The 24,569-nt window shown below is 38.0% G+C and overlaps 1 protein-coding gene across 2 annotated transcripts in view; it reads right to left on the minus strand.

Annotated features, from left to right (window-relative positions):
- The window catches only part of nedd4a (NEDD4 E3 ubiquitin protein ligase a), a 247,880-nt gene that overhangs the window by 52,266 nt on the left and 171,045 nt on the right, over window positions 1-24,569 (minus strand). For both annotated transcript variants that reach the window (XM_059952531.1, XM_059952530.1), the window contains exons 8-10: window positions 12,620-12,722; window positions 865-1,022; window positions 240-363 (exon numbers count right to left, since the gene is read on the minus strand). In XM_059952531.1, coding sequence (XP_059808514.1) covers window positions 240-363; window positions 865-1,022; window positions 12,620-12,722 — 385 coding nt within the window. The remainder of the gene's footprint in view (window positions 1-239; window positions 364-864; window positions 1,023-12,619; window positions 12,723-24,569) is intronic.

Here is a 24,569-nt window from a genome sequence, read left to right on the forward strand (position 1 = left end):
TCCATTTCAAGTACCTATCCAAATTTCTCTTACATGTTGTAATCAACCCTGCATCCATTACATGGACTGGGAGCTTGTCCCATTCTTGCCAAACTCTGAGTGAAGAAGATCCCTCTCATGTTCCTCTTAAATATTTCAATTATACAGTTATAATCGCATCCATGTCCCTAAAATATCATACAGCATGGCAAGTTCTTTATAGACTCTACCTTTTATAAAGGTTAAAGTATTAAACTTACATCTGGAGAATCTCTATTTTCAGGAGTGTCTGTTTCTTCTGAAATCTGTCTACGTGTACTATATATACGCTGTGCCTCCAGCTGAATGTTAGTTCGACAATGATTCGTGTCGGATGCATAATCCCTGTTGAGGAATAATGATTAGTAGTTCTATGTCAGGCAACTGATGTACTTTCTTCCTACATACATTAGCGTTTTTAATTCTAAAACTTTCAGGAACTTACCTTTTAATACCTTGTCTGATATAACTTTAAAAATTAAGAGTGCTAAAGATTCTTCTATCATTGGAAAACATTCTCGCCTTTAATTTGAAAGTCAGACCAAATGCCATTTAATTTTCAGTCTGCTAATGTCAGTGAGTGGCATATCTCTCTATGCAAACAATGCTTGTGTCAGCTGGCCGCAAAATGCACCTTCCTTTGCAGGTTTGATTTTGTCATCTGATCTCTCATCCTTCCCTGCCAAATCTCAATGCAATATTTAGATTCATCAAGTAATACAGCATGGCCCAAGCACTCCATGCTGAAGACCTACAGAGATCATTTATCAAGTTACCTCGAAGATTTTCTTTATTCCATCCTTTGTAGTTACTTCATGTAAGATGCACAATAAGATCTAGACTTACTGGGAAGTCGGTCGAATCCATTGTGTTGTTCTTGTTTCATGATTGACATAGTAAGTTCTCCCCAGATTATCCTGCTTCTCTTCCCAGCCACTAGGCAATGCAGGTGGTGGTTGATTATGGACAGTCACGTCCTGTTGGTCCAGAATTTCCCAGCCAGGCTAAAGGAGAAGCAACATTTAACCATTAGAAAGACCTTCTTCACAGACCAGATTCCTATGTTGTTTCTTTTTCAAGATTCTGAATATGTGCATTAATTAATTGCAGGATTTAGGATTGTGATAAATCCGATCTTTTTGGATATGTTGTACATTTTAAAATAGTAATAAATTGCATAATTTTAAGAGTTTACAATTAGTAAACCTCTCTTTCTTTTCTTTCTTTTTCAATCTTTTTATTGAATTTCATATATATAAAAAAAATAACATAATAATGAATAGGTTAAGTGCAATAGACTTGAAATTACATTAATAATAAGATAACAATATCCTATTAAAATATCAACAGAAAAAAAATAGTACATTAATCAATCAAGCCTATAATAATTATATATGAAAAAAATAATCGTCAAAAAAAATTTAAAAATACAAGAAAAAATATATAATGAGAAAAAAAACACTAAACTAAACTAACATGGACAATAATAACAGTTTATATGTATATGATAGTGTCAAAAACTCCGGAACTCCATACCTGAACAAGAATAAACAGAGAGAAGGTCTGGAAGAGGCCAAATTAATTCATATGAAAATGTCGAATGAACGGTCCCCAAGTTTCTTCAAATTTAATTGATGAGTCAAAAATAGTGCTTCTAATTTTTTCCAAGCTCAGATAAGAGATAGTTTGAGAGAACCACTGAAACGTGGTAGGAGGATTTACTTCTTTCCAATTTTGTAATATAGACCTTCTGGCCATTAAAAGCAATCATTCGTCTAATTGAAGGGGAAAACTGATTACCATCCTCATTTGGTATACCAAAAATTGCAGTAATAAAATGAGTTTGTAAATCGATATTCCAAATTGAGGAAATGGTAGCAAATATGTTCTTCCAATAGTTATATAAAGTAGGACATGACCAAAACATGTGGGTCAATGAAGCCACATCTGAATGACATCTGTCACATTGAGGGTTAATATGAAAGTAGAATCGAGCAAGCTTCTCTTTAGACATATGAGCTCTATGTATTAAATATTGTATTAAAGCATGTTTAGCACATATAGAAGAAGAATTAACCATTTGTAAAATTTTTTCCCATTTTTCTGTTGATATATTATATTGAAGTTCTTTTTCCCATTCTTGCTTAATTCTACCTGATATTTCTGGTTGTATCATAATCATATTATAAATAAAAGCCACTAATCCCTTCTGACAAGGATTTAAGGTAAAAATCAAATCTGAGAAATCCATTGAAGTTGAATTGGGGAAAGATGGTAGAACTTTATGTAAAAAATTTCTGATTTGTAAATATCTAAAAAAATTAGATTTAGGTAACTTAAATTTATTGGAAAGTTGGTCGAAAGACATCAAACTACCTTCAAAAAAAAGATCACGAAAGCATTTTATACCTTTCCTTTTCCATATGCTAAAAGCTTGATCTGTCAAAGAAGGTTTGAAAAAAAAATTAAGTAAAATAGGGCTATCAAGAACAAAGTTTTTCAGAGTAAAAAACTTACGAAATTGAAACCAAATTCGTAATGTACGTTTGACAACAGGATTGGATATCTGTTTATTGAATTTAACTAAATCAGCAGGAAGAGAAGAACCAAGAACGTAGAGAATATCCCTGTGCCTCATTGCATTCTAAATTTACCCACTGTGGGCACAATGGTGAATCCAAATCTAATTTCCAATATATTAAATTACGAATATTATTCGCCCAATAGTAAAATCTAAAGTTAGGTAAAGCTAAACCACCACCTTTTTTTAGATTTTTGTAATTGCCTTTTACTTAACCCGGGGTTTTTATTTTGCCACACAAATGAGGAAATTTTTGAATCAATGTTATCAAAAAAAGATTTAGGAATAAAAATTGGTAAAGCTTGAAATAAATATAAAAATTTCGGTAAAATCATCATTTTAATAGCATTAATCCGACCAACTACTGATAAGGATAAGGGAGACCTTCTTGTAGTAAGTTGTTGAATTTGATGGAGCATAGGTAAAAAATTCAGTCTAAATAAATCTTTATATTTCTTGGTAATTTTTATACCTAAATAGATAAAGTTATCAGTAACAACTTTAAATGGTATCCTGTCATTCAATAAAGTTTGCACGTTTAAAGGGAATAAATCACTCTTATCCAAGTTTAGTTTATAACCAGAAAAACTACCAAATTGAGCCAACAAGGATAAAATAGCGGGAATAGACCTATCAGGATCAGAAATATATAACAACAAGTCATCAGCATAAAGTGATAACTTGTATAACTTCTCATTACGGGTAATACCAAAAATATTAGGAGATTCACGAATAGCAATGGCTAAAGGTTCTAATGCGATATTAAATAATAAAGGACTTAAGGGACAACCTTGTCTCGTACCACGAGATAATTGAAAAAAAGAGGATCTGTAATTATTTGTAAGAACAGAAGCAACAGGTTTATAATATATTAGTTTGATCCATGATATAAAATTAGGACTAAAATTAAAATCTCAAAGTGTTAAATAAGTATGTCCATTCAACTCTATCAAAAGCTTTTTCAGCATCTAATGGAATAACACATTCTGGGATTATGGGTGATGAAGTATAAATTATATTAATCAATTTTCTAACATTAAAAAAGGAATACCGATTCCTAATAAAACCAGTTTGGTCTTCTGAAATAATCTGTGATAGTACCTTTTCTAACCTAACGGCTAAAATTTTTGTAAGTATCTTAGAGACTACATTTAATAGTGATATAGGGCGATAAGATGCACATAAAGTAGGATCCTTATCTTTTTTAAGAATTAGAGAGATAGTAGCTTCATAAAAAGATTGTGGTAATCTCTTCTTAGCAAATGCATCATTAAAGATTTCACATAACGAAGGGGAAAGCAAAGATGAAAAAGTTTTTAAAAATTCTATAATATAACCATCAGGACCAGAAGCTTTCCCTGAATTCATTGATGAGATAGCCTCTCCTATTTCGGCCATAGAGATAGGAGCATCAAACAAGCTACGATCTTCATCTGTCAGTTTGGGAATATTCAAATTGTTAAAAAAATTATCCATCATGGACAGATCGCCATCAAGTAAACCTCTCTTTGCTAGGTCCTAAAAGCACACAGACAAAGAACTTGCCATCTCATTTGCACAAAGTATTCAGAAGACAAAGTGCATTAACGTCAAGTCATTCTAATGCAATCTGTATCTTGTGCTGGTTCATTTTGCTTACTTTCATTTGAGACTGTGTGACAAAGTGGCAAGATTTCTCTGCACAGTAGGGTTGTCTGTTGTATATTTAATATTTAAGTAATATTGGAGTAATCTTGTATAAATATAGGTTGATTAAGCATTCTTGTTCATTTAAATAATTCTTTATGAGTTATATCTATAAATACTTTAATTGAATACATCATCACACTGCCATATCATACATGTATGCCTCACTTAAAGTAAACAAGTTATGCCATATTTGCGGATTTCCATGTCTTTCTTTGAGTTAATTTAATGTTTTGAAGTTACAAAACGTAACAATGGTGACAAGGTATTTTTAAAACTTACTGGAGGTCCATTATTAAGGACCTCCAGCACCCAGGGCATGCCCTTTTCTCACTGTTACATTAGGTAGGAGGTACAGAAGCCTGAAGGCACACACTCAGCTATTCAGGAATAGCTTCTTCCCCTCCACCATCCGATTCCTAAATGGAAATTGAAGCTTTGGACAGTACCTCACTTTTTTTTTTAAATACAGAGTATTTCTGTCTTTGCACTTTTAAAAAATCTATTCAATACATGCAATTGATTTACTTGTTTATTTATTATTATTATGTTTTATTTTATTTATTATTTTTTTCTCTCTGCTAGATTATGTATTGCATTGAACTGCTGCTGCTAAGTTAACAAATCTCACGTCACATGCCGGTGATAATAAACCTGATTCTGATTCTGAGACAGTGGTTGGCCTGTTCAAGTGCACAAGTGCAGCAAGGAATGCGAAAACAGAGCAGCACATGTTCTGCATTAGGGAGGACATGATCAAGTTATTTAAAAAAGGCAGAAAACAGGGGAATTCACAGGTTCATAAAGAATAAGTAGCACAGGGTGAAAATAATCACAGAAAAGCAGAAATGGCTAGCTATATAGGAAAGATAGACAAAAGATAACTAGAATATGTATACTGAGCTAACTTAATATTTTGAAGTAAATGAAATAGACAATGAGAAATAAGTATCAATTTTGCTGAGTGCATTCGGCTCAAAGGCATAAGGTTTGCTTCGAAGTTTAACTGCTTCAGCCAAGCCAACAGAAATTAGCTTTCCTGATATTGATAATGCAGGAATACTTAACAACCAAAATTATTGTTGATTGCAGAATGTGTTAGGTTTCATAAGCGGAATCAAAAGGAAGGGGAGTCCATTTCTGAATTGAAGAGATTGTCTGAGCATTGTCAGTTCAGTAATGGGATTTATAATGCACTGAAAGGTTATTTAGTTTGTGGAATCTTACAAGAAAGCATTCAAAAACTGCTCCTAACTAAAGCACAACTTACATTTAAAAGAACAGTTGAAATCACTGTTTCAACGGAAACTGCAGACAGAGATGAAACTGAGTGTGAACAAAATTGTGAGATCTAAACAAAAACCAGCCAGGCCAAACAAATTGTGTTACTGTTGCGACAGGGACTCACATTCACCAAATAAATGTGGGGTTATAGGCAAAACATGCAGACAAGGTGACAAAGAAAGACACTTACAAAGAGAATGCTGATAGATAAAAATAAATTAACTGCTCTGGTAAGAGAAAAAGCTAAAATATCTAGTTGCCGCTTCAAAAAGAGCACTAATCTACAGTGTTGATGAAAAATCTGGTAATGATGAGTGAGACACAGGATTGTGTAGCCTTGAGATTTACAGTGTGAAAATTAACAATAGAGAAGCAATATTGCATTACACCAGAAGGGAATGACAAATTAGTTAAAATGGAATTAGACACTGGTTCAGCTCTTTGAGTCATTCCACAAAATGAGTTTGAGGGCATTTCAAAGATACTAAACTGAAGCCCGAAGATATCCAACTAAGAACTTGTACTAAATAACTCCTGTGGAAATGAAATGTGTAACAGTAAAATACAACAATCAAATCACATTGAGTTTGTATGTGGTAAAAACAGGAGGACCAGCATTGTGGGGGCATGATTGGCTGAGACTACAACCTGATTGGAGATCTTTCCACCATTTGCACATCGCATCCCCTGCAATGAAGCCATATGAAAGCAATTTAAGAAAAATACTGCATGATGCCACACTCACAAAGGGTTTTCGAGGATGGCATTGGAAAACTCAAACATATCAAGGGTAACATAGTGTTAAATGAAAATGCCATGCCCGAAGCCCATCTGGCTTCTTATGCCATCCATGATAAGGTAGCCAGTAAGCTCGAATGCATGGAGGCTGAAGGAATTCTTTCCAACACCAGTGGACCCAGGAGCCAAGAAGAATGGGTCAAGGAAAGTAGATCAACACCCTCTGCCCAGGACAGAGGATATCTTTGCAAACCTTTCTGGAAGAAAACACTTTAGCAAAGTGGATTTACCTGAGGGCTTCTTGCAGGTGGAAGTGGAAGAAGGGTCCAAAGTGTTCCTCACCACTAACTCTCACAAAGGGCTTTATTGCTATAATAGGCTTATTTTTGGAGTAGCATCGGCACCTGCACTCTGACAGAAGGCTATGGCCCAGGTGCTGCAAGGATGCCCAGGCTCTCAGTGTTACCTGATGACATCATTGTGATCAGTGAGGATGACAAGGGACATCTACAAAATCTCAAGACAATGTTAAAAGGATTAGAAAGTTATGGGTTCAGAGCATGATGCTACAAGTGTGAATTCTTTAAACTAAGCATCACTTACTGTGGTCACACAATTGATGCACAAGCATTACACAGTGTGCTGAGAAAATTCAAGGAGTGATGGATGTCCCAAGGCCAAGGGACATGTCACAGTTGTTATCTAATATTACAGACTCCTGCCAAAGCTGGCTACTGTGCTCTATCCTTTGAACTCATTACTTCCGATCAGGAAGAAATGACAATGGACAAAGCAGAGTGAGGTGCCTTTCCAAAAGGCAAAGGAAATGGTGACATCAGACACTGTACTCATACATTATGATCCACATCATCCCGTGAAGTTTGCCTGTGATGCCTTGCCTGTGTAGTCATATCACATGTAATGAGTGATGGAAGTGAATGCCCCAGAGCTTTTACATCACAGTCCCTTGCCACTGAAGAAAAAAACTATGCAGAGATTGACAGAGAGGCTTTGAGTCTGGTTTGCAGCATAAAATGTTTCAACCAGTACTTGTACGGGTGAGTTTACCATCATTACTGATCAACAACCACTGGTGTCCAGTTTCAATCCACAGAAGGGTGTTCCACTAACAGCAAAAGCACAAATTCAGAGATGGCAGAGACGGGCTCTGTTTCTTGGAGGACACAATTATAAGATTGAAATACAAAGGACAATTAGTTATGGAAATGATGATGGATTGCCCCACTTACCCTTGGAAAAGGAAGTCTGCGAAAATTTACACAAAACTATTTTCCTCTTGACATATTCTCCCTAACGCAAATCAAAAGTCAAAGATGATCCAAAGGGAAAGCAGAAAAGACCCCACAATGTCTCAGGTCTATATGGCCATCCAAAATGGCAGGAATAAGCAGCAGAAACTCCAGCTCTCCCATTATTACCGGCACCAAGATAAAATTGCTCTTGACGTAGGTTGCCATATGCGGTGATTGAGAGTTGTTGGACCATCCAAGCTGAGAGCTGAAGTGTTGGAGGAGCTGCACGCTGGTTATGTAGGAATGATTAAAATGAAAGCATTGGCTCAAAGATTGGTCTGGTGGCCTGGGATAGATCAGCAGGTCAAGCAGTTTGCTATGCAGCTACAAAGTGGCCAGAAGTGTTTCCAATAGCCTCCCCTATGGCTTCGCACATTGTTGTTATATTGAGAAGCCTCCTCACAAGGACTGGTGTTCCAGAACTCTTAGTCGGTGCCAATGGACCACAGTTCGTGGGGAACAGATTCAGTCATCCCAAAAAATGAATGGAATAAAACACATTACATCTGCACCGTACCACCCAGCTACAAATGGCTTGGCAGAATTGTTTGTTCAGAGTCTAAAGAATGCACTGCAAGCAATGTCAGCAGAATAGTTTACACTAACACTGAACCACAAGCTCACCAATTTCCACCTTGCATATCTCAATGCAGCACGCTCAACAACTCACCCGCTGTACTGTTCCTGGGTCAACCCTTGTGCTCACACTTGGATCTCCTCAAACCGAATCTCAGAAGGAATATGCAAGACCAATACCTGAGACAAATTGAGGGCTCCTCAAACAAGGACATTTGGTGTTTCATTCCTGGACAAGCAGTCTTGGCAAGGGACTATAGAGGTGATCAAAAGTGGGTACTCGGAACTGGGCCATTCTCTGCACATCTGGAGATGACAACATCAATCAGTTGATGAAAGTAGAGCCAATCGTTAAAGAAGGAATTTGGCAAGTGCTATCAGAACCTCTTCCTGCAATAGAGCTCTTAAAGATAGCAGAGTCAAGGGATATGGGGAGAAGGCAGGAACGGGGTACTGATTGTGGACGATCAGCCATGATCACATTGAATGGCCGTGCTGGCTCAAAGGGCCAAATGGCCTACTCCTGCACCTGTTGTCTATTATTGTCTATTGTCAATCTCAGAGTTAACTCCAACCACCATGGAGGAGGCCCCAAAACCTGAGATTGTTTCTCAGCCACAAGTTTCACCTGCCAAAGAGAGTGACCCCTTTGTCAGGCAAGATATTTTTCCACAGTGATTAAATCTTTAGTCCTGAATGGGACATTTTAAAATTTAATATACTGTGGATGTCTGTATATCATTGCTGCTGAGGCCTACCTCAGTCAGACTTGACCATGGATACATGGATAAATACACAAGCCTGGTCAGTACGATATGGAGAGCAACGAGTTGCCCATGTAGCAAGCTCCCCTTCTTCACGCATCTGATGAATCCAGAGAAACAGCAGATCGACCAATACCGTTTGGTACCAGTAGCTCACAGGAGTTGCCAGTTAACATCGAACTCCATGTAGGGCTGCCCTAGTGAATCCAGCTCCAGATTTTTCTCACAGGGTTTACACATGAAGCCTTCCCTGTGAGTGGGTATAGCCACAAGGCAGTTGGGGGGGTGGGGTTTGAAATCAGTTTTCCTTCTCCTATCTGAACTGCCAACCATGGTTGATAAGCCTCATCTGTCTGCGCATCTGGACACTGAAATTTTTCCCCATTTTTCTTTACAAAACTGCTCAAGAAATGTCAGATTGCATAGGGGTTGTGAGTGAACAGCACTTTTCAAACCCAGCCACAAATTCTCAACTGGATTGAGGTCTGGACTCTGACTTAGCCATTCCAGGACATTAACCTTGTTCTTTTTAAGCCATTCCTGTATAGCTTTGGCTTTATACTTGGGGCCATTGTCTTGCTGGAAAACAGATCTTCTCCCAAGTCGGAGTCCTCTTGAAGACTGCATCAGGTTTTCCTCCAGGATTTCCCTGTGTTTTGCTGCATTCATATTACGCTCTACTTTCACAAGCCTTCCAAGGCCTGCTGCAGTGAAACATCCCCACAGCATGATACAACCACCACCGTGCATGTGCAGAGTTTGGCCTTCACAAAACATAGCAATAGTCTGATGGCCAAAATGTTCAATTTTGCTTTCATCAGAACATAAAACCTTCTTTCAGCTGACTTCAGAGACTCCCATATGCTTTCTGGCAAACACAATGCGAGGTTTCATGAGAGTTTTTTTCAACAGTGGCTTTCTCTTTGCCACTTTCCCATAAAGCTGCGACTGGTGAAGCACCCGAACAATTGTTGTCATATGTGCAGTCTCTCCCAACTCAGCCACCAAAACTTGTAACTCCTCCAGAGTTGTCATAGGTCTCTTGGTGGCCTCCCTCACTAGTCCCCTTCTTGCACGGTCACTCGGTTTTTGAGGATGGCCTGTTCTAGGCAGATTTACAGCTGTGCCATATTCTTTCCATTTCTTGATGATTGACTTTACAGTACTCCAAGGAATATTCAGCGACTTTGTTAACTTTCTTGCATTCATCTTCTGACTTGTGTTTTTCAATAACTTGTTTTGCGTAGTTGCTCGAAGTGTTCCTTTTGTCTTCATGGTGTAGTTTTTGCCAGGATACTGACTCACCAGCAGTTGGACCTTCCAGATACAGGTGTATCAAGCACCTTGACTGCACACAGGTCTCCAGAAACAGATCTCCATTTAACTAATTATGTGACTTCTAAAGCCAAATGGTTGCACTAGTGATGGTTTGGTGTGTCATATTAAGGGGGAGTGGGTGAATACTTAAGCAATCAATTATTTTGTTATATTATATTATGTTATATTATATTTGTAATTAATTTAGATCACTTTGTGGATATCTTTTATTCACTTTTCTGCTGCAAAGTGTCTTTTTCTGTTGATCAGTGTCAAAAAAGCCAAATTAAATCCTCTATGATTCAACGTTGTAAAATAACAAAACATGAAAACCTCTGGGGGGAGTGGGTGAATACTTTTTTTTAAATCAGCACTGTAATATACTGTGTATATAATTGAGATGCATTCTTGATTGAGTTGGAGTTTACAGCTAAGCAGGGATGAGTGTTGTGTGTTTAATATCAAAGGTTCATTTATTATCTAAGTATACAACTCTGAAATTCTTCTTTGTGGCAGCATGAAACCAAAAACAAAAGGCAGCATGTTCAACAAAATGCTGGTGGAACACAGCAGGCCAGGCAGCATCTATAGGGAGAAGCGCTGTCGATGTTTCGAGCTGAGACCCTTCGTCAGGACTGACTAATTATGTGACTTCTAAAACCAAATGGTTGCAGCAGTGATGGTTTGGTGTGTTGTGGCGACCCATTTCCTAGCGTATCCGAACCGACTCACAATTAGATAGCCTATGGGGATTTGCGAGCACAGAGCTTTGGAGCCTCTGCGCCATGGGAGGCCGGTTGACAGAGGCTTAAAAGTGAGGCTGAAGTTTTCGAATAAAGTTTTTTCCTTCGACTGCAGTTACCGACTCCGTGTCGTAATTTTAGCGCTGCGTGTAGCACACCGCTACAGTGTCATATTAAGGGGGAGGGGCAAAAGGCAGCATGTTCAACAAACCCCAAATCCCACCTCCTACACACAAGCAATATTTGAGTAATCTTGTGTGCATATATAGAGGTTGATTAAACCTTATTCACTTAAATAATTCCTTGCAGGTTATATGCATAAATAGATAAATTGCATATGTCAACACGCTACCACATGATAAGTGTGCCTCGATTAAGGTAAACCCAAAGCTAGACCCGCATTCCTGGACTCCCGTGTCTTCCATTGAATTGGTTTAATGCTTTGAAGTTACAAAGGGTAACATAGGGTAACTCCAAGAGATTCGAGTGATACAGCTTCCAAACAAGTTCTTTGAACCACCAAGTCCGAGCTATCAAACACTAATTTAGAAATATCCTTTATATTCCCATCTACTTTCCCTCCGAAACCCGACTGTTTACTCAGATCAACTTACAGTTCTCAAATAATTTATTAAATTACACATCTTAGGGACACTTAAGGATTTAATTATGCTGTCTAGATTAGAGAGCATGTCTTAAAGGTTAATGTCTTAAAGTGAGCTAGGGCTCACTTTGAAGCAAAGGATGAGAGGTGACTTGATAGAAGTATGCAAGATGATAAGAGGTAGAGATAGAGTGGACAGCCAGAAACTTTCTCCCAGGTAATAAATGACTAATACAAGGGGACACAATTTTAAAGCGATTGGAGGGAAGTATTGCAGGAAGGGGGTATGTCAGAGGTAGATTTTATTTTACACAGGCAGTGGTGTATGTGTGTATCCGCCAGGGAGGAGGATACATCATGGATATTTAAGAAATTCTTAGGTAGGCACATGGCTGAAAGAAAGATGGAGGACTATGTAGGAGGAAAGGGTTAGATTGATCTAAGTGTAGGTTGAAAGTTTGGCACAACACTGTGGGCTGAAGGGTCTGTACTGTGCAGCAGTTATGTTTTATGAAACCAGAGCACCCACAGAAACCCACTGTCACCGGGAGAACATGCAAAGTTCACCGGAGCTCAGGACTGAACCTGGTTTCTGGAGTTAAAGAGGCGGCAGTTCTACTAGCTGTGCCACTGTGCTGGCCCAAACACAAGATGTGTCAAAATGGGCCTCAATAGAAGAAGTTTGCAGATGTCTCGCATTTTGAGGGACAAAATAGAATGCATAAAAATGTAGAAGTGGGGATAATGCAAAGACCAGTTCATTCCAAGCTTTGGCACTGCTCAAGCATATGCTGTTCAGCTCTAGGCTTTTATTCTCAAACATGAATGAAAAAAAAGGACTATGTCTTAAATAGCTTTCAGTGATAAAACAGAAGCACACCTTTATATCTATGCACAAATTTAATGTCCTATTTTCAAAAAAAATTGTCAAAAATAATCAATACTGCAACCAAAAACTTACTTATTACTTATAATAAACAATGTATTATCCTTACCTCCATTTCATCAGTTTGCTCTGTAACATCATCCTCGGAGGCATTACTTTTAGGCAGATAAGTCATCTTTAATCGAAGATGACCTTTAACCCTGGATTTATGGCTGGGGAAAACACAGTGATTAAAAGTAATGCAAGATACTAAGATCTGCTATATTTTCACCCCTCGTTTTTACAATTAATTAAATAAATCAAAATAGAAGTATACGTGGTAACAAATTTTAGTGACTAGAATTACAATAGTGATTACAAACCACTGTAGGCAAGCACTGGTGCAAAAGATGGGAAGGAAGAAAAACAAACTATAAGTTAACTGTAAGCTGACATCAATGTGATCATTTCTGCAAAGGAACCAAGCCACTCTAGCTCAATGCCACATACAACCAGAAGAATGAAAGTTATTTTGTAGTGTAAGACCTTTTCTCAAAGGCCACAGATATCAAATGGAACAGCCTGCATGGAGTCAGATTATCACACAGGAGGCGGTGCATGAAGCTGTCATTGGGTTGAGAGAACAAGCCTGGTTCCCACTTTCACTGTTACACAGCAACTTCTACTGAATGAGGGATACAAACATAATGCAAGCTAAAGTTCAACTGCAATTTCACTCAAAGGAAATATAATCGCAGGATCCAATCAATAACATTCATGAGTTTGCACTATTCAATTTAGTAACTAACCTTTACCCCCTCAATGCGGGTTTTTATACTAAAACCCTTAAATATTTTGATTAGCATTATTACCCTTATAATTTAAAAATTAAAAACCTACTTAACATCAACTAGAATCTAAGGAAGAGTTTCAAACTTCCAAAAATCTCTGTCATATATGGATTTCCAAACTTCACTCATGAAAGACTTACATCAACATTTTCAAACCCACAGAAATGGTGTTTTTCCATTCTATTAGTCATAAAATGGTTTCAATAACTAACATTAATTGACACATGCACTTTTAAATTTCAGGCAACGCTTGTTTAGTTTGAGTAATTTCTTCCAAGGTTGCATAACCAGAATACCTCAGAGTGCTCCAGTTGTGATCTAACCAGGGCTGAGAATGACCGAGGCATAACTTCCATTTTCTTATACCCTTAATATTTAAATAGTAATATTTCATGGTATTGGGGATTTCAATGATCTCAGCCCATGGTATTGGAGATCTCAATGATCTCAGTCCATGGTATTGGGGATTTCAATGATTTCAGTTCATGGTTTTGGGGATTTCAATGATTTCAGTGCATGGTATTTGGAAATTCAACGATCTCAGTCCATGGTATTAGGGATTTCAACGATCTCAGTCCATGGTATTCAACATTTCAATGATCTCAGTCCATGGTATTGGGGATTTCAATGATTTCAGTCCATGGTTTTAGGGATTTCAATGATATCAGTCCATGGTTTTGGGAATTTCAATGATTTCAGTCCATGGTTTTGGGGACTTCAATGATATCAGTCCATGGTTTTGGGGATTTCAATGATTTCAATCCATGGCATTGGGGATTTCAATTATTTCAATCCATGGTATTGGGGATTTCAATGATCTCAGTCAATGGTTTTGGGGATTTCAATGATTTCAGTCCATGGCTTTGGGGATTTTAATGATCTCAGTGAATGGTATTCGGAAATTCAATGATCTCAATCCATGGTATTAGGGATTTCAACGATCTCAGTCCATGGTATTAGGGATTTCAACGATCTCAGTCCATGGTTTTGGGGATTTTAATGATCTCAGTGCATGGTATTCGGAAATTCAATGATCTCAGTCCATGGTATTAGGGATTTCAACGATCTCAGTCCATGGTATTAGGGATTTCAACGATCTCAGTCCATGGTATTAGGGATTTCAATGATCTCAGTGCATGGTATTCAGAAATTCAACGATCTCAGTGCATGGTATTAGGGATTTCAACGATCTCAGTCCATGGTATTAGGGATTTCAACAATCTCAGTCCATGGTATTCAACATTTCAATGATCTCAGTCCATGGTATTGGGGATTTCAACAGTCTCAGTCTATGGTATTGGAGATTTCAATGATCTCACTCCATGGTATTGGGGATTTCAATGATTTCAGTCCATGGTTTTGGGAATTTCAATGATTTCAGTCCATGGTTTTGGGGACTTCAATGATATCAGTCCATGGTTTTGGGGATTTCAATGATTTCAATCCATGGCATTGGGGATTTCAATTATTTCAATCCATGGTATTGGGGATTTCAATGATCTCAGTCAATGGTTTTGGGGATTTCAATGATTTCAGTCCATGGCTTTGGGGATTTTAATGATCTCAGTGAATGGTATACGGAAATTCAATGATCTCAATCCATGGTATTAGGGATTTCAACGATCTCAGTCCATGGTATTAGGGATTTCAACGATCTCAGTCCATGGTATTAGGGATTTCAACAATCTCAGTCCATGGTATTCAACATTTCAATGATCTCAGTCCATGGTATTAGGGATTTCAACAATCTCAGTCCATGGTATTAGGGATTTCAACGATCTCAGTCCATGGTTTTGGGGATTTTAATGATCTCAGTGCATGGTATTCGGAAATTCAATGATCTCAGTCCATGGTATTAGGGATTTCAACAATCTCAGTCCATGGTATTAGGGATTTCAACGATCTCAGTCCATGGTATTCAACATTTCAATGATCTCAGTCCATGGTATTGGGGATTTCAACAGTCTCAGTCTATGGTATTGGAGATTTCAATGATCTCACTCCATGGTATTGGGGATTTCAATGATTTCAGTTCATGGTTTTGGGGATTTCAATAATTCCAATCCATGGTTTTGCGGATTTCAATGATTTCAATCCATGGTATTGGGGATTTCAATGATCTCAGTCAATGGTTTTGGGGATTTCAATGATTTCAGTCCATGGTTTTGGGGATTTTAATGATCTCAGTGCATGGTATTCGGAAATTCAACGATCTCAGTCCATGGTATTAGGGATTTCAACGATCTCAGTCCATGGTATTAGGGATTTCAATGATCTCAGTCTATGGTATTGGGGATTTCAACAGTCTCAGTCTATGGTATTGGAGATTTCAATGATCTCACTCCATGGTATTGGGGATTTCAATGATTTCAGTCCATGGTTTTAGGGATTTCAATGATTTCAGTCCATGGTTTTGGGGACTTCAATGATATCAGTCCATGGTTTTGGGGATTTCAATGATTTCAATCCATGGCATTGGGGATTTCAATTATTTCAATCCATGGTATTGGGGATTTCAATGATCTCAGTCAATGGTTTTGGGGATTTCAATGATTTCAGTCCATGGCTTTGGGGATTTTAATGATCTCAGTGAATGGTATTCGGAAATTCAATGATCTCAATCCATGGTATTAGGGATTTCAACGATCTCAGTCCATGGTATTAGGGATTTCAACGATCTCAGTCCATGGTATTAGGGATTTCAACAATCTCAGTCCATGGTATTCAACTTTTCAATGATCTCAGTCCATGGTATTAGGGATTTCAACAATCTCAGTCCATGGTATTAGGGATTTCAACGATCTCAGTCCATGGTTTTGGGGATTTTAATGATCTCAGTGCATGGTATTCGGAAATTCAATGATCTCAGTCCATGGTATTAGGGATTTCAACAATCTCAGTCCATGGTATTAGGGATTTCAACGATCTCAGTCCATGGTATTCAACATTTCAATGATCTCAGTCCATGGTATTGGGGATTTCAACAGTCTCAGTCTATGGTATTGGAGATTTCAATGATCTCACTCCATGGTATTGGGGATTTCAATGATTTCAGTTCATGGTTTTGGGGATTTCAATAATTCCAATCCATGGTTTTGCGGATTTCAATGATTTCAATCCATGGTATTGGGGATTTCAATTATCTCAGTCAATGGTTTTGGGGATTTCAATGATTTCAGTCCATGGTTTTGGGGATTTTAATGATCTCAGTGCATGGTATTCGGAAATTCAACGATCTCAGTCCATGGTATTAGGGATTTCAACGATCTCAGTCCATGGTATTAGGGATTTCAATGATCTCAGTCTATGGTATTGGGGATTTCAACAGTCTCAGTCTATGGTATTGGAGATTTCAATGATCTCACTCCATGGTATTGGGGATTTCAATGATTTCAGTTCATGGTTTTGGGGATTTCAATAATTCCAATCCATGGTTTTGCGGATTTCAATGATTTCAATCCATGGTATTGGGGATTTCAATGATCTCAGTCAATGGTTTTGGGGATTTCAATGATTTCAGTCCATGGTTTTGGGGATTTTAATGATCTCAGTGCATGGTATTCGGAAATTCAACGATCTCAGTCCATGGTATTAGGGATTTCAATGATCTCAGTGCATGGTATTCAGAAATTCAACGATCTCAGTCCATGGTATTAGGGATTTCAACAATCTCAGTCCATGGTATTCAACATTTCAATGATCTCAGTCCATGGTATTGGGGATTTCAACAGTCTCAGTCTATGGTATTGGAGATTTCAATGATCTCACTCCATGGTATTGGGGATTTCAATGATTTCAGTCCATGGTTTTAGGGATTTCAATGATTTCAGTCCATGGTTTTGGGGACTTCAATGATATCAGTCCATGGTTTTGGGGATTTCAATGATTTCAATCCATGGCATTGGGGATTTCAATTATTTCAATCCATGGTATTGGGGATTTCAATGATCTCAGTCAATGGTTTTGGGGATTTCAATGATTTCAGTCCATGGCTTAGGGGATTTTAATGATCTCAGTGAATGGTATTCGGAAATTCAATGATCTCAATCCATGGTATTAGGGATTTCAACGATCTCAGTCCATGGTATTAGGGATTTCAACGATCTCAGTCCATGGTATTAGGGATTTCAACAATCTCAGTCCATGGTATTCAACATTTCAATGATCTCAGTCCATGGTATTAGGGATTTCAACAATCTCAGTCCATGGTATTAGGGATTTCAACGATCTCAGTCCATGGTTTTGGGGATTTTAATGATCTCAGTGCATGGTATTCGGAAATTCAATGATCTCAGTCCATGGTATTAGGGATTTCAACAATCTCAGTCCATGGTATTAGGGATTTCAACGATCTCAGTCCATGGTATTCAACATTTCAATGATCTCAGTCCATGGTATTGGGGATTTCAACAGTCTCAGTCTATGGTATTGGAGATTTCAATGATCTCACTCCATGGTATTGGGGATTTCAATGATTTCAGTTCATGGTTTTGGGGATTTCAATAATTCCAATCCATGGTTTTGCGGATTTCAATGATTTCAATCCATGGTATTGGGGATTTCAATGATCTCAGTCAATGGTTTTGGGGATTTCAATGATTTCAGTCCATGGTTTTGGGGATTTTAATGATCTCAGTGCATGGTATTCGGAAATTCAACGATCTCAGTCCATGGTATTAGGGATTTCAACGATCTCAGTCCATGGTATTAGGGATTTCAATGATCTCAGTGCATGGTATTCAGAAATTCAACGATCTCAGTGCATGGTATTAGGGATTTCAACGATCTCAGTCCATGGTATTAGGGATTTCAACAATCTCAGTCCATGGTATTCAACATTTCAATGATCTCAGTCCATGGTATTGGGGATTTCAACAGTCTCAGTCTATGGTATTGGAGATTTCAATGATCTCACTCCATGGTATTGGGGATTTCAATGATTTCAGTCCATGGTTTTGGGAATTTCAATGATTTCAGTCCATGGTTTTGGGGACTTCAATGATATCAGTCCATGGTTTTGGGGATTTCAATGATTTCAATCCATGGCATTGGGGATTTCAATTATTTCAATCCATGGTATTGGGGATTTCAATGATCTCAGTCAATGGTTTTGGGGATTTCAATGATTTCAGTCCATGGCTTTGGGGATTTTAATGATCTCAGTGAATGGTATTCGGAAATTCAATGATCTCAATCCATGGTATTAGGGATTTCAACGATCTCAGTCCATGGTATTAGGGATTTCAACGATCTCAGTCCATGGTTTTGGGGATTTTAATGATCTCAGTGCATGGTATTCGGAAATTCAATGATCTCAGTCCATGGTATTAGGGATTTCAACAATCTCAGTCTATGGTATTGGGGATTTCAACAGTCTCAGTCTATGGTATTGGAGATTTCAATGATCTCACTCCATGGTATTGGGGATTTCAATGATTTCAGTTCATGGTTTTGGGGATTTCAATAATTCCAATCCATGGTTTTGCGGATTTCAATGATTTCAATCCATGGTATTGGGGATTTCAATGATCTCAGTCAATGGTTTTGGGGATTTCAATGATTTCAGTCCATGGTTTTGGGGATTTTAATGATCTCAGTGCATGGTATTCGGAAATTCAACGATCTCAGTCCATGGTATTAGGGATTTCAATGATCTCAGTGCATGGTATTCAGAAATTCAACGATCTCAGTCCATGGTATTAGGGATTTCAACAATCTCAGTCCATGGTATTCAACATTTCAATGATCTCAGTCCATGGTATTGGGGATTTCAACAGTCTCAGTCTATGGTATTGGAGATTTCAATGATCTCACTCCATGGTATTGGGGATTTCAATGATTTCAGTCCATGGTTTTAGGGATTTCATTGATTTCAGTCCATGGTTTTGGGGACTTCAATGATATCAGTCCATGGTTTTGGGGATTTCAATGATTTCAATCCATGGCATTGGGGATTTCAATTATTTCAATCCATGGTATTGGGGATTTCAATGATCTCAGTCAATGGTTTTGGGGATTTCAATGATTTCAGTCCATGGCTTTGGGGATTTTAATGATCTCAGTGAATGGTATTCGGAAATTCAATGATCTCAATCCATGGTATTAGGGATTTCAACGATCTCAGTCCATGGTATTAGGGATTTCAACGATCTCAGTCCATGGTATTAGGGATTTCAACAATCTCAGTCCATGGTATTCAACATTTCAATGATCTCAGTCCATGGTATTAGGGATTTCAACAATCTCAGTCCATGGTATTAGGGATTTCAACGATCTCAGTCCATGGTTTTGGGGATTTTAATGATCTCAGTGCATGGTATTCGGAAATTCAATGATCTCAGTCCATGGTATTAGGGATTTCAACAATCTCAGTCCATGGTATTAGGGATTTCAACGATCTCAGTCCATGGTATTCAACATTTCAATGATCTCAGTCCATGGTATTGGGGATTTCAACAGTCTCAGTCTATGGTATTGGAGATTTCAATGATCTCACTCCATGGTATTGGGGATTTCAATGATTTCAGTTCATGGTTTTGGGGATTTCAATAATTCCAATCCATGGTTTTGCGGATTTCAATGATTTCAATCCATGGTATTGGGGATTTCAATGATCTCAGTCAATGGTTTTGGGGATTTCAATGATTTCAGTCCATGGTTTTGGGGATTTTAATGATCTCAGTGCATGGTATTCGGAAATTCAACGATCTCAGTCCATGGTATTAGGGATTTCAACGATCTCAGTCCATGGTATTAGGGATTTCAATGATCTCAGTGCATGGTATTCAGAAATTCAACGATCTCAGTGCATGGTATTAGGGATTTCAATGATCTCAGTCCATGGTATTAGGGATTTCAACAATCTCAGTCCATGGTATTCAACATTTCAATGATCTCAGTCCATGGTATTGGGGATTTCAACAGTCTCAGTCTATGGTATTGGAGATTTCAATGATCTCACTCCATGGTATTGGGGATTTCAATGATTTCAGTCCATGGTTTTGGGAATTTCAATGATTTCAGTCCATGGTTTTGGGGACTTCAATGATATCAGTCCATGGTTTTGGGGATTTCAATGATTTCAATCCATGGTATTGGGGATTTCAATGATCTCAGTCAATGGTTTTGGGGATTTCAATGATTTCAGTCCATGGTTTTGGGGATTTTAATGATCTCAGTGCATGGTATTCGGAAATTCAACGATCTCAGTCCATGGTATTAGGGATTTCAACGATCTCAGTCCATGGTATTAGGGATTTCAATGATCTCAGTGCATGGTATTCAGAAATTCAACCATCTCAGTGCATGGTATTAGGGATTTCAACGATCTCAGTCCATGGTATTAGGGATTTCAACAATCTCAGTCCATGGTATTCAACATTTCAATGATCTCAGTCCATGGTATTGGGGATTTCAACAGTCTCAGTCTATGGTATTGGAGATTTCAATGATCTCACTCCATGGTATTGGGGATTTCAATGATTTCAGTCCATGGTTTTGGGAATTTCAATGATTTCAGTCCATGGTTTTGGGGACTTCAATGATATCAGTCCATGGTTTTGGGGATTTCAATGATTTCAATCCATGGCATTGGGGATTTCAATGATTTCAGTCCATGGCTTTGGGGATTTTAATGATCTCAGTGAATGGTATTCGGAAATTCAATGATCTCAATCCATGGTATTAGGGATTTCAACGATCTCAGTCCATGGTATTAGGGATTTCAACGATCTCAGTCCATGGTTTTGGGGATTTTAATGATCTCAGTGCATGGTATTCGGAAATTCAATGATCTCAGTCCATGGTATTAGGGATTTCAATGATGTCAGTGCATGGTATTCAGAAATTCAACGATCTCAGTCCATGGTATTAGGGATTTCAACAATCTCAGTCCATGGTATTCAACATTTCAATGATCTCAGTCCATGGTATTAGGGATTTCAACAATCTCAGTCCATGGTATTCAACATTTCAATGATCTCAGTCCATGGTATTGGGGATTTCAACAGTCTCAGTCTATGGTATTGGAGATTTCAATGATCTCACTCCATGGTATTGGGGATTTCAATGATTTCAGTTCATGGTTTTGGGGATTTCAATAATTCCAATCCATGGTTTTGCGGATTTCAATGATTTCAATCCATGGTATTGGGGATTTCAATGATCTCAGTCAATGGTTTTGGGGATTTCAATGATTTCAGTCCATGGTTTTGGGGATTTTAATGATCTCAGTGCATGGTATTCGGAAATTCAACGATCTCAGTCCATGGTATTAGGGATTTCAATGATCTCAGTGCATGGTATTCAGAAATTCAACGATCTCAGTGCATGGTATTAGGGATTTCAACGATCTCAGTCCATGGTATTAGGGATTTCAACAATCTCAGTCCATGGTATTCAACATTTCAATGATCTCAGTCCATGGTATTGGGGATTTCAACAGTCTCAGTCTATGGTATTGGAGATTTCAATGATCTCACTCCATGGTATTGGGGATTTCAATGATTTCAGTCCATGGTTTTAGGGATTTCAATGATATCAGTCCATGGTTTTGGGAATTTCAATGATTTCAGTCCATGGTTTTGGGGACTTCAATGATATCAGTCCATGGTTTTGGGGATTTCAATGATTTCAATCCATGGCATTGGGGATTTCAATTATTTCAATCCATGGTATTGGGGATTTCAATGATCTCAGTCAATGGTTTTGGGGATTTCAATGATTTCAGTCCATGGCTTTGGGGATTTTAATGATCTCAGTGAATGGTATTCGGAAATTCAATGATCTCAATCCATGGTATTAGGGATTTCAACGATCTCAGTCCATGGTATTAGGGATTTCAACGATCTCAGTCCATGGTTTTGGGGATTTTAATGATCTCAGTGCATGGTATTCGGAAATTCAATGATCTCAGTCCATGGTATTAGGGATTTCAACAATCTCAGTCTATGGTATTGGGGATTTCAACAGTCTCAGTCTATGGTATTGGAGATTTCAATGATCTCACTCCATGGTATTGGGGATTTCAATGATTTCAGTTCATGGTTTTGGGGATTTCAATAATTCCAATCCATGGTTTTGCGGATTTCAATGATTTCAATCCATGGTATTGGGGATTTCAATGATCTCAGTCAATGGTTTTGGGGATTTCAATGATTTCAGTCCATGGTTTTGGGGATTTTAATGATCTCAGTGCATGGTATTCGGAAATTCAACGATCTCAGTCCATGGTATTAGTGATTTCAATGATCTCAGTGCATGGTATTCAGAAATTCAACGATCTCAGTCCATGGTATTAGGGATTTCAACAATCTCAGTCCATGGTATTCAACATTTCAATGATCTCAGTCCATGGTATTGGGGATTTCAACAGTCTCAGTCTATGGTATTGGAGATTTCAATGATCTCACTCCATGGTATTGTGGATTTCAATGATTTCAGTCCATGGTTTTAGGGATTTCAATGATTTCAGTCCATGGTTTTGGGGACTTCAATGATATCAGTCCATGGTTTTGGGGATTTCAATGATTTCAATCCATGGCATTGGGGATTTCAATTATTTCAATCCATGGTATTGGGGATTTCAATGATCTCAGTCAATGGTTTTGGGGATTTCAATGATTTCAGTCCATGGCTTTGGGGATTTTAATGATCTCAGTGAATGGTATTCGGAAATTCAATGATCTCAGTCCATGGTATTAGGGATTTCAATGATCTCAGTGCATGGTATTCAGAAATTCAACGATCTCAGTCCATGGTATTAGGGATTTCAACAATCTCAGTCCATGGTATTCAACATTTCAATGATCTCAGTCCATGGTATTAGGGATTTCAACGATCTCAGTCCATGGTATTCAACATTTCAATGATCTCAGTCCATGGTATTGGGGATTTCAACAGTCTCAGTCTATGGTATTGGAGATTTCAATGATCTCACTCCATGGTATTGGGGATTTCAATGATTTCAGTTCATGGTTTTGGGGATTTCAATAATTCCAATCCATGGTTTTGCGGATTTCAATGATTTCAATCCATGGTATTGGGGATTTCAATGATCTCAGTCAATGGTTTTGGGGATTTCAATGATTTCAGTCCATGGTTTTGGGGATTTTAATGATCTCAGTGCATGGTATTCGGAAATTCAACGATCTCAGTCCATGGTATTAGGGATTTCAATGATCTCAGTGCATGGTATTCAGAAATTCAACGATCTCAGTGCATGGTATTAGGGATTTCAACGATCTCAGTCCATGGTATTAGGGATTTCAACAATCTCAGTCCATGGTATTCAACATTTCAATGATCTCAGTCCATGGTATTGGGGATTTCAACAGTCTCAGTCTATGGTATTGGAGATTTCAATGATCTCACTCCATGGTATTGGGGATTTCAATGATTTCAGTCCATGGTTTTAGGGATTTCAATGATATCAGTCCATGGTTTTGGGAATTTCAATGATTTCAGTCCATGGTTTTGGGGACTTCAATGATATCAGTCCATGGTTTTGCGGATTTCAATGATTTCAATCCATGGCATTGGGGATTTCAATTATTTCAATCCATGGTATTGGGGATTTCAATGATCTCAGTCAATGGTTTTGGGGATTTCAATGATTTCAGTCCATGGCTTTGGGGATTTTAATGATCTCAGTGAATGGTATTCGGAAATTCAATGATCTCAATCCATGGTATTAGGGATTTCAACGATCTCAGTCCATGGTATTAGGGATTTCAACGATCTCAGTCCATGGTTTTGGGGATTTTAATGATCTCAGTGCATGGTATTCGGAAATTCAATGATCTCAGTCCATGGTATTAGGGATTTCAACAATCTCAGTCTATGGTATTGGGGATTTCAACAGTCTCAGTCTATGGTATTGGAGATTTCAATGATCTCACTCCATGGTATTGGGGATTTCAATGATTTCAGTTCATGGTTTTGGGGATTTCAATAATTCCAATCCATGGTTTTGCGGATTTCAATGATTTCAATCCATGGTATTGGGGATTTCAATGATCTCAGTCAATGGTTTTGGGGATTTCAATGATTTCAGTCCATGGTTTTGGGGATTTTAATGATCTCAGTGCATGGTATTCGGAAATTCAACGATCTCAGTCCATGGTATTAGGGATTTCAACAATCTCAGTCCATGGTATTCAACATTTCAATGATCTCAGTCCATGGTATTGGGGATTTCAACAGTCTCAGTCTATGGTATTGGAGATTTCA

Source organism: Hypanus sabinus, chromosome 28, assembly GCF_030144855.1.
Source record: "Hypanus sabinus isolate sHypSab1 chromosome 28, sHypSab1.hap1, whole genome shotgun sequence".
In the NCBI taxonomy this organism is placed as follows: domain Eukaryota; kingdom Metazoa; phylum Chordata; class Chondrichthyes; order Myliobatiformes; family Dasyatidae; genus Hypanus; species Hypanus sabinus.